Source organism: Diabrotica undecimpunctata, chromosome 1 (assembly GCF_040954645.1).
Source record: "Diabrotica undecimpunctata isolate CICGRU chromosome 1, icDiaUnde3, whole genome shotgun sequence".
Classification (NCBI taxonomy): Eukaryota; Metazoa; Arthropoda; class Insecta; order Coleoptera; family Chrysomelidae; genus Diabrotica; species Diabrotica undecimpunctata.
Genome location: NC_092803.1, coordinates 12723834 through 12740359, shown reverse-complemented (window position 1 = coordinate 12740359; position 16526 = coordinate 12723834). Strand labels below are relative to the sequence as shown.

The 16526-nt window shown below is 34.0% G+C and overlaps 1 protein-coding gene across 1 annotated transcript in view; it reads right to left on the bottom strand.

The window, feature by feature from the left end:
- Nucleotides 1-10216, bottom strand: part of LOC140444928 (uncharacterized) — a 31459-nt gene extending 21243 nt beyond the window's left edge. Inside the window, exons 1-3 of the mRNA XM_072537042.1 lie at nucleotides 10084-10216; nucleotides 5144-5586; nucleotides 1319-2020 (exon numbers count right to left, since the gene is read on the bottom strand). Of these exons, the coding sequence (XP_072393143.1) occupies nucleotides 1319-2020; nucleotides 5144-5570 (1129 nt within the window). The 5' untranslated portion in view covers nucleotides 5571-5586; nucleotides 10084-10216. The remainder of the gene's footprint in view (nucleotides 1-1318; nucleotides 2021-5143; nucleotides 5587-10083) is intronic.
- Nucleotides 10217-16526: the final 6310 nt, after the last annotated feature.

Below are 16526 nucleotides of genomic sequence, written 5' to 3'. Positions count from 1 at the left end.
TAGCATGTAAAACAACCTCATGATACAATTATTTATTCTTTCTTGTTCATTGTTAGGTTTAGTTTTAAATAAAATAGATCTTAATGTCTTTGTTGTTTCGAATGTTTGTTCAACTGTTGAATTTATTTCCTATCTTATTGTTTCTCTGATAATTCTTTTATACTCGTATAGTGTACTGATATTTTTCTCGTATTATTCCTTCTGAATATTGTAGAGTCCCGTTCTAAGTTGTTCTGTTCCATTTGGTTTATCCTTGAAAATTGCTTATTTACAAACGACAATGGATAATCATTTTTTAACAAAACAGATGTTAACAAATGTTTCTCCTCTAAGAAAGAAATTTCATTAGAACAAGTAATTTTGGCTCTATCGTATAAGAATTTAATGATTCTCTTTTTTATATTGGTATTGTGATTTGATTTGTAATATAGATATCTGTTGAGGTGTGTTGGTTTTATATATTATTATATTTTTTGTATTATCGAAAAAAAAATATTTCTTCGTCTTTTTGAGGTGCCTGCAGCGTCCTTATTTAGACGTTGCCCACCATTGTATCTATTTACAGTTTCCCAAAATTTTTTCTTTATTCTGTGCTGGGCAAAATAATTTTTTCACCGTAACACCACACAACTACCTGATATTACGCAACAATGAAGGTTTCTTCCTGCCTAGCAATCTTTTTCCTTCAAATTTTCTTTGTATTATAACGTCACTTTATGATCTTTAAGAGCAGTTCGTTTCTATTCATAATTTTAAGAACATCTTCATTGGAGGTGTGTGAGATCCACAGTATCTGTAGTATCTTGCGATAGCACAATAATTCGAATGCTTTCAATTAGATCAGAAATATGATTTTTAATGTCCATATCTCGCAGTCGTGTAATAATAGAATAAATCACACATAGCATCTCAGAACCCTATCACAAATTATATGTAGAGAGAGTTTTGTTGCATAGGACTGATGTCTACATCGTAAAGGCCGCATTATTTCATTTCTGCTCATTATGTCTTCATCAAAGTTACCATCCTCATTCAACCAGCATTTAATAAAGTTTATACTTTTCATCCTCTTTTCATTGAATCAAAACTGACAGTGATTTATATTCATCTTTTCAACTGGGAAACAAGAATAAAAAAAAAACGAAGTAATCACGGATCCATCACAAAAAATAGCGAAAACAAGTAGAGACACAAGGAACAATTTTGTAACTGTTATAATTGTAAAGTCTGAAATGTACATAAATTAAATATTTTATTTTTATGTACCTATAGTCTTAGTTCCAACTAATTTTCAAATTAAAAATATAAAATCTCTTACCTAATACGACTTTCTCCAAATACTCCATATCCATGATTGATTCATAAGTCACCTTATTATCATGTTTCGCAAGAACCCTGTTGATTTCATCTCTTACTTTATTTTGAAGTTCTTCGTTCTGAGCTAACTCTAAAAGAGCAAAAGACATCGTTGTGGCTGATGTCTCGAACCCAGCAAGGAAAAAAACGAACGACTGTGCTGCCATCTCGTTTATAGATAAACCATGGACGTTATTATTGTTCTTCTGCATTACCTGGTCTTCATTATCTTCAGAAATTTTACCCATATTCTTCAACTGGATAAGTAGATGCATAAAGTCTTTTCTGTAAACATTGTTTTCTTCTCTGTACGCTACTGTTTTTTTCACCAAATTAATAAAAAAGCTTTCAATATCTCCAGAAATCAGTTTTATACCCGTTTTTTTAAATAACCATTCCGGTATTATAGCAAGAATGATAAACTTAATCCTGCCTAATAAAGTACCTTCAAAAATCCTTTTACCGTATTCTCTAAATTTAGTGTCTGGGTTCTTCATGCTGTTTATATCTAGACCGAATGCCACTGATCCGATGACGTCAGTGGTGAAGCAGCCTAAAACGTCTTTTATGTCCACGGGTTCTGTGCTCGATGAAACATTCTTTAGCATTTCCTGAAGACCTTCTGATGAGCTAACCATAGTTTGAAACATCATCTTCATTTTCCCTAAAGTTTAAGTTATATGTAAAAAAGATAAAATGTTTTTGACCAGAGAAACTAATTTTAAATAAAAACTTTTTTGGGTAGGCTTAAAAAAATTACTACCAGACTCACTACAAAAATAAACAAAAAGGAAAGGAAGGAAAGAGAAAATTGAAATAGTGATCGTCGAAGGTAGAGTCGAAGATCAGGAGACAGATCTCCTTCATGGCGGTACGTTCAAATTAAAAAATCCACAGAACTCTTCTTCCCGAAAATATCTCACAAATCTCAAAATAGAGTTGTCAACAACAATCACATTAAATCAAACCTCATGACGTCATATAATATCCTTGCGTAGGATAACGGACTGAAGAGATCAGATATGGATAAGGCGGTCAAGAAGAAGAGGTGAAAATGTACGTGACTTTTGAAACTTTGGAATGGAACGAATCATGCTTGGAATATCACTAAGAGACAAGATTAGAAACACCGAGATAAGACGTAGAACAAAGATTAGGGATATTGTGGAAGATATTGCAAAAATGAAATGGCGCTGGGCAGGTCACGTAGCCCGATATAATGACAACAGGTGGACACGGAAAATTCTAGAATGGAGACCAAGGACGACAACAAGAAGCATGGGAAGACCTCAAAAAAGATGGGTAGATGACATAAGAACAGTGGCAGGCAAACAGTGGATTAGATTGGCGCAAGATAGAGAAAGATGGAAGCAATTGGGAGAGACCTACATTCAGGAGTGGATGGAAAATGGCTGACAAAGAAGAAGAAGTACATAAGAAACTTGGTCAAAAAAAGAACGTTATTAAATTGGGGCAATGGGTCTTAAAGACGTAATGAAATCACTCCAGTGTTTACAGTCGAAGAATGTGACACAACTACATAAAATGTGAAACAGTTCAGCAATTTACATATTAAACTCATCCAAACAACAAGAAGGTATTACATGCTGTCTGGAATGAGGCGATGGGACTATTCTCATATGTAAAAACTTTTTTAAATAGTTAAATGTGACTTAACACATGATGTTAGGTAATCAATCTTAAGGTGACTATGCCAAAAACAATTTTTTCAAAAAACAAAAAACAAAATTGTAGAGGAGACCTAGACACGATGTTTATCGCAATCCAGAACCTCCTCTAACAATATGATAGGACAAAATCATGCTCACTCAGCACAACTGGGTTTAAGGTGTGCAAGAACGGATGGAACTAAATTATTTTCGGGGGGCCTATGTTCAGCAGTGATCTCAAAACTACTTATAATGATAACGAGGATGAAGGACAGCAAAATTTTTCTAGGCACCAACATAACGAAAGTACTGCAGATAGCAATCAAGAAAAAGTTGAAAATTATAACAGTATAACATACGTCAGTTAAGGCACAGCTGCATAAAATGAGGTCATTTCGTGGTGACTTAAGCTGTAGGTTCTGTAGTAGAGAACTTGAAACAGTCAATTATATTTTGTTTGAATTTAGGGTAAAGGTACTGCATCCGAGGCGACAAACAGTTTTTGAAGACAACACACTGACTCTAAAAACGTACCATAACTATCTTTTAGACCTGTACAAGTTGGAACAGGATACAGTAATTCTGGAATAAGTATCCCGAATAAATTAAAGATGTACAATAAGCTAATGAACTGCAGTACGATCTGTTTAAAAAAGTCTTGCAGAAAAAAAAAACATTCTAGTAAACAATATTTTTTTTTATTTTTATTGAACAATATTTGAAAACATAGAAAAACTCCGGTAATTATCAGTGCCGGTCCCAAGCCCGGATAAAGGAAAGTTTGCGTCTTAAAGGGCATCCGACAGTAAAAACCTTGCTAAAACCATGGAAGGAAGAAATATAGAAAGCAATTTAGAGGCTAGGGCGTTCCCCATAAGCGACACGCAGTTGCGGCCTCGCCTGACCCTGCGAAAATTGACCTAGGGCTATCCCTTAAAAGACGGAAAAGGCTATAAGAGCTAGTCCTGAGAATTGCAACTCTAACGTCGGAACTATGACAGGTAAAAGAAGAGAGCTCGCCAATTTTATGCAAAGAAGAAGGAATGAGTGTACTTTGTTTGCAGGAAACTCGTTGGAAAGTTAATTAGTCGACAGATCATGGGGATGCAAGCTAATATAATATAGTAGTTTGAACAGTCACGGCCGAAATGGAGTAGGTATGAACAACGGGTGGAAAAAACATCTTGTAAGTGTAATCAGAAGGAGTGATAAAATAATAAGTATTCAACTGAATACAGGCAATACTAACGTGAACATCATATATGCCTGGGCTCCACAGGTAGAGTGCGAAGAACAGAAAAAGTAAGAATTTTTGAGTGCCCTTCATTGTAAGATATTCCATATTCCTGTAGACGAAAAGTGTTTTATTGGAGGTGATTTGGATGAAACATATTATTAGAGAGTGAGGGGGGGGGGGAAGAGAGAGAGAGAGATAGAGAGAGAGAGAGAGCGGGAATAGAAAGAGTTCATGAAGTTTTGGGTATTGGAATAAGAAACGATAAAGGAAATAGTGTGATTAACTTTGCAGTAACGTGGGATTTGGCTGTCATTAATACGTTCTTTATGAAGACTCAAGACCAGTATGTTACCTATAGTAGCAGGGTATGGAAAAGTCAATAGATTTTGAGCTGTGTAGAAAAAGTTACGAAATCCAAAGTGATAAAGGGTGAGTGTGTAGCTAGTCAATACCCATCGGTGATACTGGATACGGAGATAGAGGTAAGGCGGCCAGGAAAGCAAGTAGAACACCAGAAAGTAAAGTGGAGGAAGTTAAAGGATAAGGATTTGGCAGGATTTTTTAAAAGTAGAGTGCTGGAAGAGCTTGAGGTAAAAGATACGGTAAGTGACTGGAGGGAAGCCAACAGTAAGGAAAGACCCTGCTTCCAAAAAGTTGAAAACACCCAATGAAGTGAAAAAGTTCTACAGCATTAATAAAGCCAGAGAACTTGGGGAAAAGATAAGACAGACGAAGAGAAAAAGATTTAAAAACATAAATAACAAAATTTTAAAAATAGTAAACACCAAAAATAAAAAAAAAATCAATTTTTCTATGTGCTTTTCCAATGATAAAGATATTATGTTAAGATACAGATACATATTAGAAAATAAAATCTTACCAGATGTAAAAGTTGGCGTCAGTTTTGCTCTTAGATTCCTCCACTTCTCATCTTCAAGGTTGAAGAGATGGCCGGTAAGAGGATCTTTTTTCTCGTTAACATAATTTCCATGATTCGTAAAATATGCAAAATCTTTCTGTAATATACATTTAATCAAATCCAAATCAACCGGTACAAACTGGGGAGAGAATAGTGCATAATGACCACCAAAGCGCTTTCCTTGAGTCTTAACTTTATTGTAAAGTTTTCCAATAACTTCGGTTATATGTGCTGTTCTCTTTATTATTGGTTTGCTGTTACCGTAAAAGAATACTGGTTCAACGTGTACTACATTCCTGTCTTTCCAGTAAGAGAACTTTCGTTTGGAGTAAAAATAAACAAGTGTCGCTAGTGTAACCAATAGATAAATCCATGAATTGATCTCCATTTTTTAATTAACAAGTCTAAAAAATAAAGTATTTAACAGATTTAATTGTATAGCAGGTTGAATGTTAACAGTTGGATGTTTATTATTTTTTACCAGCGTTTTTTGATACTGTACTTAAATAATACATTTTTATTATAAAAATAATTGTAAACTAGTCAACTTCGCGTCAACGCCTCTAAAATCCAAGATGGACATGCTGCTGCTTACTATTCTGATGAAGAAAACTCCTACAGCATACACTTACCTACAAATTGTAGTATACTCACAGGTGAAACCACAGCTATATTAAAAGCCTTAACTTTTTTCAAAACGAGTAACAATATAAAGTGCGTCATCATTACGGATTCACTTAATGCGTTATTGAAATTAAAGCAAAATTTATACAACAAATCCCATTATACAAGCAATAAAAAATGAATTAGAAACACTTCATTCCATGGGAAAGGACAAAGCTTTCATTTGGGTACCATCGCATACTGGAATCTGGGGAAATGAAAAAGCCGATCAACTAGCAACTACAAGCCGTATCAACTTAGAAGATACTACAAAAATGACAAAATATCCTTATTGTGACATGAAACATCTGATTAAAGATCATTGCAATAACATTTGGCAAAATTACTGGGAAAATTCAGTAGCCAAATTAAACCCAATATGTCCAAAGGTGAACAGCTGAATAACCCCACAAGTAGACGAGATCAAGTAAATATAAACCGTTTAAGAATTGGTCATACTGCTGTCACACACAAATTTTTAATCACTAAAGATCCACCGCCAATTTGCAATAACTGCTCCACTTCATTGACAGTGAAACACTTGATGTGACAACTTGATTGCCCATGTTTCCAAAATCAAAGAAGAATGCATGGAATTCCAGACGACCTCAAATCCATCTTGACAGATAAAAATTTAAATGTATTAAGTTATTTAAAAGATATAAAATTGTATAATACTATTTAATGTACATAATCGTATTAAAACTATTGTGTTTGTCATCCCACTAATAACCCTGCGTGGTTGTTGTGGTATAAGTGTTTTACATAAAAAAAAAACTTGGCAAATTTGTCGACAGAAAGGCCAGCATCTAATTGTCGCCCATACAGGCAGCAACAATGGTTTTCTAAAAAATGACGCATTGTTAGTATATCAAGATAACAGGGGACTATCATGATGACAGGAGCAGTGGGTCGAGTACATTCTAGCACTGACTAAAATTTCTGTTCTATACTACCAGAAAAATGCATACAAAGGATATGGCTAATGCAGAATTAGTAACAAAAATGAAGGAGCATCGTGGTAGATATCGTCAATGTAGTGTTGATTGAATGTTTAATTGAATTAAAGTAAAGTGGACTCCAATGAGGGGATATATGTGGCCTGGAAGAATTGGGAGCCCATATACTTAAATCATATTACATATTATATTTAAGTATAAATTTAATAGAATAATAATTAATTAAGTAATAGTTAATAGTTTAAAGGACAAAAATAATTTAAATAACAATTTATTTAACTATTTATTAAACTTTCTAAAATACAGCCAAAGACTATTATTTTTGAGTAGAATTATGATGGTTTTTACTAAAAATCGGGGTATTTGTTATTTGACAATGAATTATCTAAACAAATTATTTAACATAACATTATTGTCTTTACATTTTAATTGTTTTAGGACACCGGTAACTCTAATAAATCTCACCTATTCCACATAATGAGAAATGACAAATATAACCTGCTACAAATAATAATTGGAAGATAGAGGGCCGAAGAGGAGTAGTAAAAAGATTCGCAATATCAGAACTTGGACAGGCATGAACGTTCAACAATAACTAAGAGTGGTCCAGAATGAAGAATATTTTGATGCAGTGATTGCACATCTCCAGTAATTGAGTGCACCAGTACAAGAAGATAAATCTAAATAATTAGGAATTATAGTAATTTCTACTGGCCAAATTTTAATTTGCTAAAATACATCAGGATTGCGTCTGCTGTTACAGCTGGATCACTGCACCGCATATTATCTATTAAAATAAACGAGGAGCTATTGAAATGTGAAATAATATTATTTTGATTTTCTTATTAGTAAAAACGTTTTTGATTTGCACATCGTACAATTAGTAGTTACATTTATGAGTCGCCCTCCCCAATTTCTTGTTAGAGTATAATAGGAACAACGATAAGTTTATTTATTCATGGGACAGAAAAATTAATAATAAGTAATGCTCGGATTATAGGCAAAATGCCTTTTTTGCCTATTTTGACTATTATAATTGTTTTTTGCACTGTTTACCTTTTTTTCGTAAATTCCGCCTATTTGTGCCTTTTTTAAAATTTCATGGTACTACCCATGATATTATTCTATTACTAAACCATTCTATAATAAAATTTTGGGTCAATAATAAAATATCAATGGTTTGTTTATAACAGATTTCTAGGAAAATGTACCTGATCGAGACTTGAGGGTTAACTATTTGGAAATCCCTAAGCTTTATTAGTTTATTATCAGTTGTACAGTCGGTTACTGTATCAGAGTTTAGTCACAAATTGCCATATCCTAGTTTAGTTTTGTTGCGTTGCGTATACCGAAAAGCAAAGAACACGTTTTAAAACGTTTTAGACATTTGTGTGAAAAGATGACATCTAAATTAAGGCTATGGATCGCACCTTATTCGGAACTTTCTCTACAAGGAGATGGAGCATTTTGTAAACCATGCGGCAAATCAGTAAGTTTTATTTTTTCTCTTTTTTTCTCGTCCCACAACATAACTAAATTCTAAAGCGGTTTTAAAATTCTAATTTTTTTTTTTTTTTAATTCTCAGATTTCAAGTAGAAAAAAGTACTTTATTGACCAGCATTGTGGAACCCCACTTCATAAATGTAATTTGGAAAAATTAAATTCCTCTAAGTTAGCCCAAATATCTCTGCGGGATAGTTTAAGCAGTTCAAAAAAAAAAGGAGGAAGGCGCATTTAAATTTGATTTATAGTTTTAAATGCTTTTTTGAAAAATATCTTAATAAATCCTTACCGGACGAGAGTACATTGAGAAAACATACTGTGGAAAAATGTTATGTGCAATGTATTTCAAAAATTAAGCGGGAGTTAGAGAGCAATTTTTTGTATATTATCGTGGATGAAACGACAGATGTATGCGGCAGGTATATAGCTAATTTAATGATTGGAATTTTGAACGACAACTTTGCGAGAAAACCTTATTAAGTTGCCGTTAAAGAATTGGAAAAGACAAACAATTTAACAATAAGTCGATTTATACAAGATAGTTTAACAAACCTCTTTTTACCCAACGCTATACCAGTGAATAAAATAGTTTTAATGCTTTCAGATGCTGCAGCATATATGTTAAAAGCTGCTGTTAATTTAAAGATTTTTTATCCTAATTTAATTCATTGCACTTGTGTAGCCCACGGGGTAAATAGAATTGCTGAAGAAATAAGAAATCTGTTTCCGTTGGTAAATAATTTTATAAATTTTATGAAAAAAGTTTTTGTAAAGGCTCCGTTGAGGGTGCAAATATATAAAGAAAGACTTCCCTGTGTCCCTTTGCCACTTAAACCAGTAATTACAAGGTGGGGAACCTGGCTCGAAGATTTTTTTTACTTTGAACACTGCAATGAAATAGAATTAGTTATGTCAGAATTTGATGATGATATTTCCGAAGCCATTCGAGAAGCAAAAAAAATATTAAAAAATCCCAAATTGAAACAGGAACTTGCTTATATCAATGACAATTATAAAATAATAGTTACCACAATTACCTTATTAGAAAAACAAGAGATAAATTTATGTGAGTCAGTAAAATTAATAGATAATTTAAAGACGAAAATTAAATCGGCACCTGGAAGTAACGGTCAATTAATTTAAAAAAAAATGAAATATATTTTCGACAAGAATGAAGGTTTTTCGTTTTTATCTAATGTTGCTTAAGTTTTGAATGGGACATTTTCCGAGGAATTTTAAATTATGCCAGATTTATTATCCGCTCTGAAATATGCTCCAATTACATCTGTCGATGTCGAACGTTCGTTTTCAATGTACAAATTAATTTTAAGTGATCGAAGACATAGTTTTAAGACCGAAAATATTGAAAAACATTTAGCTGTTTCTATTAATGATAAAATTTTAAGTGGTTACAATGTTTAATTATTAATTTACAGTTATTTAGTTACTAGTTTATTTATTACTAATGTTATGATTATGATGTGTAAATATACCTTCCTTAAGTTAATATTACGTTAGTTCACTTTGTACAATAAATAATAAGTTATATTCCTTTATTGCCTATATTTTGCCTAAATGTTAATATTCCTGCCTTATTTAATAAAAATCTTTGCCTATATAGCCTTTCTTCAATTTTTATTGCCTATAAATCCGAGCTTTAATAATAAGAACTGTGTACAATTTCAATAAATGTAAGTTAAATGAGCGATGAGTCATACAATAATATGAATTAAATAGTAAAAGAAAATTTTGATATATTAATTGCTTTATCTTACCTTCTCTCGGTTGAAATTTTCATATACTTTTTATCAGAATAATTGCCAATTTAAGTTACAACTAATATAAACGAAATATATATAGTCAATAAAGCATTCTGAATATGTGTGTACACTTAAAACAATTGTTGATAATAAGATTTGATTGTAAGATATGATTAGATAACACATAATTTAATTATCATCTTAAAAATGACTAATGCATATTTGATTTGTCGTCACATATTACTATTTAACTAACTTAGTTCTACTTCCTTCTTGTATGTAGGCTTTAAAGCCTGTTTCTTCTTCAATATTAGCCCCCTAATTTGTTTAAATGATAGCACCATCTTTTTCTTGGTCTGCCAATACTTCTTCGTCCATTTGATGACTTATCTCGTGCTATTCGTCATTCTACTAATGTGTTCGTTCCACTCCTGTTTCCTTTTTGTCACTCATCTATTTATGTCTTCTATATTGCATGCTCTTCTTATGTTTTCGCTTCTCCCCTATCCAACAGACTTTTCCCTAATATTCGTCGCAGTATGTTGTTTCTAGTAGTCGTCTCGTTTTAGATGTGTCAGGTCTTGTCTCCAGCTTTTCTCCAGGCGGCTTTATAGATATTTGTTTGGTCTTCCAGATTGTGTCATTAAGAGATCCCGCCGCTTTACTTGCTGTTAAGCTTTGTTGTCGTACTTCTTCTTCAACATCTCCGTAACTGGTTATATCTATTCCCAGATATCAAAACCTTGCTGTCTACTATATTATTTTTCCATCAATTTCGATTTTACATTGTAGTGGGTATTTAGATGTTATACATTTAAGCTGTATGGGGTGGAGTCCTGGACCTTAAAGAAAGAGGTAAGCGATCGACTTGAAGCATTCAAGACGTGGACCTACCGAAGAATATTAAAAATAAGTTGGGTAAACCGAATAACAAATGTTGAGGTCCTCAGAAAGATGTCAAAGGAAATGGAAATCATGAATACGAACAAAGTTACAATATCTCGGCCACGTTATGAGAGGAGATAAATATGTGTTGCTACAAACCATAATGCAGGAAAAAATACAGGGAAAACGAAGTATTGGAAGAATAAGCATCTCCTGTCTCAACAATCTGAGAAAGTAGTATAATTGCAGTTCCGTCGACTTGTTCAGAGCTGCAGTCTCAAAAGTGAAAATAGCTGTGATGATTACCAACCTCCTTAGAGGAGACGGTACCTAAAGAAGAAGATACATTTGGTTTCTTCTGCGGATATTATCATATTGTATTTCTTGGATGTTGTATTGAAGATATGTGTTAATCTTTGGAGCTCGTCTGCTGTCTCGGCGATTAATGCGGCGTTATCTATATAACATAATATTTGGATTTCTTTGTTCCCCTTCTGTAATCATGACCTTTACGTACTGCTTGTATTATTTCGTCCATTATTATATTAAAGAGAAGTGAGCTTAACGAGTCACCCTGTCTGACTCCGCTTTGTACTGATATACACTGTGTTAGTTTTACGTCTACCTTTGCCTGTATTCGATTATGGAAGTAGATATTTTCGACGGTTTGTATAATATTGATTGGTAAGTTGCTTTTATACAGTAGGTGTGTCTTCGACTTGAATGTAATCGAAAGCCTTTGTCAGGTCTATAAAACATAGATATGCTGGTTTATTGTACTCGATTTTCTTTGATTTGTCTAAGTACAAATACGGCGTTTACGCAGAATCTTACGGATCTGAATCCTTGTCTGTCGTTCATCTGATAAGGTTGTTAGATTATTGATTTTGTTAACTAACTTTATAATTAACTAACTTAGTTAACTATACTAAATATCTATGAAAACCAATAAACATGATTTTACCTAACCAATGACGTTTCTATCTTATACGCCACTTGATCTGTATAATGTTAAACCTCAATTTTTATAAATGATTGTCCACTTTCTATAGTTAATTATTGTAAACTGCTAGGTATGACATCACTAGAGTGCAGATCTATAGTTCTTAAATTCTATCCATAACACATCCCGCATTCAGTTTCAGCCCATTTGAAAGTTTTTATTGTGAAACCGATGAACCGTCTCTTTAAATTAGACTACAATGCTTATGCAAGCAAGCAATTTAATTAAACCCAGCCTGAGAGACTTGTTCACATCTTAAAATGACGTTCGGGTGTAACAATTCATTGAAACGAGATGTAATAATTCGAGTATAAACAGGACCGCGCTCCAATGCTCCAGACCATCCCTTTTCTGCCTATAGTACTCTAATGCCACCCGCGATAGGGTCACACTATCAGCCAACCTCTCTTCATGTGGGGGTCCTAGGTAAAAGAACTCCAACATGGTTCCCTAACCGAATCAAATGCAGGCTAGCGTTAGGCGGTTTATTCCTGCTATCCTCTTATGACTTATCCGCAAATCTGAAATTGCTTGCTCGAGCCTCAAATCTTCGCTCTTGGTTACGCCCAGTTCGAAGACCGGGTGCTAAAGGGTTTGGGTCCTACGTGTCCGGGTTTTTTGGTTTTTGTAATTTTTTTTAGTGGCTTGCGCCGGTTTTTATGTTTTTTGTTTATTTTTTTGTAGGATGAGCTGAAAGAAAAATCTTATTAATGGGTCTACACAGTGGTTATGACTATTTATATTGAGCTACGAACTATCCTTTGGTTTCCCTTTTTGTTTTCTCTTTGGAGTATATATTTATTTTTATTCCAGTATTTGTTGCTTCGGACGTTAGTGCTTCCATCGATAGAATGCCATGTTGGCTTTTTGTATTGTGGCATCTAAGTGTTGTTGAAAGTTAATCCTTTGTCCATTATTACTCCTAGATATTTAGCTTGCTTTTCCATTCGATAAGATTATTTTGCACTGTAAATTGTTCCTCTGGCTGTTAATGTAAAGAAAAGCACTACTTGCGTTTTTTTGACGTTTATGGCGATTTTTCACTGTATACTCCATTCTTCGATGTTGTCTAACTCTAACGCTGCATAAAGGCTAAGTAGAGTTCCAGGTGATCCTGGCAGTATATATTGTATACAGTAGTAGTAACAGAACTGCTTCCTGTGGTATTTCAGTCTCCAAGTTTCCGAGTTCGAACAGAACTTGTCCTATTCGAACTCTGAAGCTCCGGTTGCCCATTTATGAAGAGATTAGTCTCGTCATTGCCCCACTGTATTCATAGCCTATTATTTTGTGAATTTTCCTTTTATGCCAGACTCTATCGAAGGCTTTGCTTACGTCTAGAAAGGCGACTCTTGTGTATTCTTTGTCATTAAAACCGGATTCCGATCGAAGTGTTCTTATCGGAATCCAAACTGTGCTTCTGGAATTATCTCTCGCCTGCATGTTTCTGCAATGCTCATCTATGATGCATTTGTCTTTTATATTTGTTTAAAAGTTGGTTTAGAAATATATCTCGCGTATATAACACGCCTGTGATTAACTACCAGGAAATTAAGAGAGTGGTTGAAATTGTATATCTGGGCAGCATAATTGGCTGTAACAGTGGTACATAGCGTAACGTATAGGAAAAAATTCTTCTTCTTCTTCTTCCTACTTTATAAATAGGCAAAATGTCTATTTTTCTTCGGTTTTTAGCCTCAATTGACGTTGTCTGATCATCTTTTCCTCATTCCACTTTTCTTCTTTTGGTCCACGCGTTTATCCTCTATACCACATCTCGCTCAAATTTCCTCACTTCTTACTCTGTCTCTTAGAGTTTGGTTTGTTATTTTTCGTAAGACTTTCATTTCTGTTGTTTCCAAGAGTCTTTGTGTTTTCGCCGTATCTGCTCTTGTTTCCGCTGTGTACGTCATTATCGGTCTTATTGTTGATTTATATATCCTGGTTTTCGTTTCCGTTGTGAGGTATTTGTTTCTCCAGATTGTGTTGTTGAGACATCCTGCTGCTCTGTTTGCCATGTTCACTTGTTTTTGTAGTTCTTCTTCCACTTTTCCGTAGCTTGACAGTTTTATTCTCAAGTATTCAGTTTTCATCACTTGTTCTGTTATTTTGTTATTTACGACTAGTTTACATCGTATCGGTTCCGCTGATATCACTATCGCTTTAGTTTTCCCTGTTGAGATCTCCATGTTGTATATGAGCGCCGTACCTTCGAATTCTTTAATTAATCTTTGTAGGTCATCTTCATTTTCAGCTCGTCGGCGTAGCATATTATCCTTATTTCCTTTTCTCCTATTCTATATCCTCTTCTTTTTTTAACTTTCTTTATGACTTCATCCATTATCAGATTAAATATTATTGGGCTCAGCGAATCTCCTTGTCTAATGCCAGTTTCATATTTGATAGGTTGCGATAGTTTTCCTTTACATCTTACTATAGCTATGTTATCTTTATATATATTCTCAATGGTTTTTACTAAATCCAGTGATATTCCCTTTTCATATAATAAATGTATCGCGTCCCGAATTCTCACTATATCAAACGCTTTCTTCAAATCTATCAGACACATATATGCTGTTTGTGGTATTCCAGCGACTTTTCTTTTATTTGTCTTATTACAAAAACTGCATCCGTGCATGATCTTCCTGTCCGAAATCCTTGCTGTTCCTCTTGCAGAGATATTCGTTCGTTTATTTTTGTCGCTATTATTCTTGTTGTCAATTTGAGTGTTGTATTTATTGGATTTATTGCTCGATAATTATTGGGGTCTTTCTTATCTCCTTTTTTGAAGAACATCACCATGATCGCTCTCCTCCATTCATCTGGTATTCTGTTCGCGGTGATTATTTTATTAATAAGAAGTTGCAGTTGTTGTACAAGCTGATGACCTCCATATTTTAAGAGTTCATTTGGTATTTGATCTTCTTCTGGTGACTTTCTGTTTTTTAATTTGTTTATTCCTTCTTTCGCATAGTTTTGGGAGATTTCGGTCTTTTCCTCAGTTATTATATTTGGCGTTTCTGGTATAAAGGTTCTTCGTTATGTTTTTTAAACATTTCTGTCAGGAAGGCTACCCATGTATCCTCTTGTATGTGTTCTATTTCAACTATTTCTTTCATTTCGCTTCTTTGTTGTCTTATGACACGCCATACTTGTTTCTGTTGTTCATAGAAATTCATCTCTAGGAAATTAGTCTATAGGAAAAAATTAATAAATCTTTATATGTATTAACAATATGCTTAATATGGAAATCCAGGATCTACCCAACTAAAACGACATGAAAAATTTTTAAGCAAATGTAAAAGCTGTATTACTATATGCTATGAAAAGTGGAAAATATCAGCACCCATAATAAACCAATTACAAGTGTTTATCAATAGAGCTTTACCAAAAATCATTGGTACATTTTAGGTGTTTTATATTCTGTCCATTTGTATTAATTTCTCGTACCTTTTGCTTGAACATCTATTCGATTACAGCTGTAAACAATTTCGGGGAGATAGAATTACCCTGTCTAATTCCGTGTTCCATTCGGAACTTTTTGTTATCTTCATGAAGTCGGACAGAAGCTGTACCAGCTTCGTAGATACTCTTAATCGTGAAGCATGTTCATAATTTCTTTAAATTATTCCCTTTAATAAATTATTTTCACGCCGCCCATGCCTGCATACCTTCCTCAAATAATCGACACTACCGAGCGTTTCGTTACGCCTTTTTTTAACAAAGAAATAACTTCGCCAAATGTTTCTTCTTCTTTTTATCTTGTTTTGGTACATAAAAATCTTTCCTAATAACAAAGGAAAAAGGACCTATTGTGAAATCTCCGAGCTACCTTCTCAGAAAATCAGAAGAGTTGTCTTTCGTAGAAAGTTACTTTCTATTGGTAAAAGTTATGAATATGAACCCCAGTAGCCCGGGTATTTAATGTCAATTTCGCGTGGCATCCTTCAGCCAATATCCCCTCCCTATTTTCAACCTTCGCTTGTCTAAGCCCTTCTAAATTCACAATCCGATGTTCATTTCCAAGTTGGTTCCTGTGGCAAGCAGTCTTATCTTCGACAATCGGCGACGTCTTCCAATTGAACTCACTTCTGTTTGCCGTTCCTATTTTACACCAATTAGATTTTACACCAATTCAGATTGTACACCAATTCAGATTGTACACCAAATCAGATTGTATACCGATTCCTATTATACACCGTCCATACGTGTACAATTTTCAAGCATTCACCGCAACGTTAGTTCACCTGATCATCAGTCATCTTTATGTTATCTCAACCACCTGTAGTACCCCGGTAGCTGCCTCTTTTCGTCGGCCTAACAGACAATCTAAGGGATTACGTTAGGAAGACTGCAATTTATTGTGGTCGTGTCGTCCCAACTACCTGTTGTTTGGACCGAAGTCAAGTGCCTTATTGAGGGCGTTATACCATTATTTGAATACATAAGTTACGTTTTGTGAGTATAAGTTTTATTGACTAAACCGTGATAACGAAATCTATAGAAGTTGATTTATGACTCCAGTTAAGTGTACCTTCTTATTTATGGAAGTTTGGTTTGACTGAGTAAT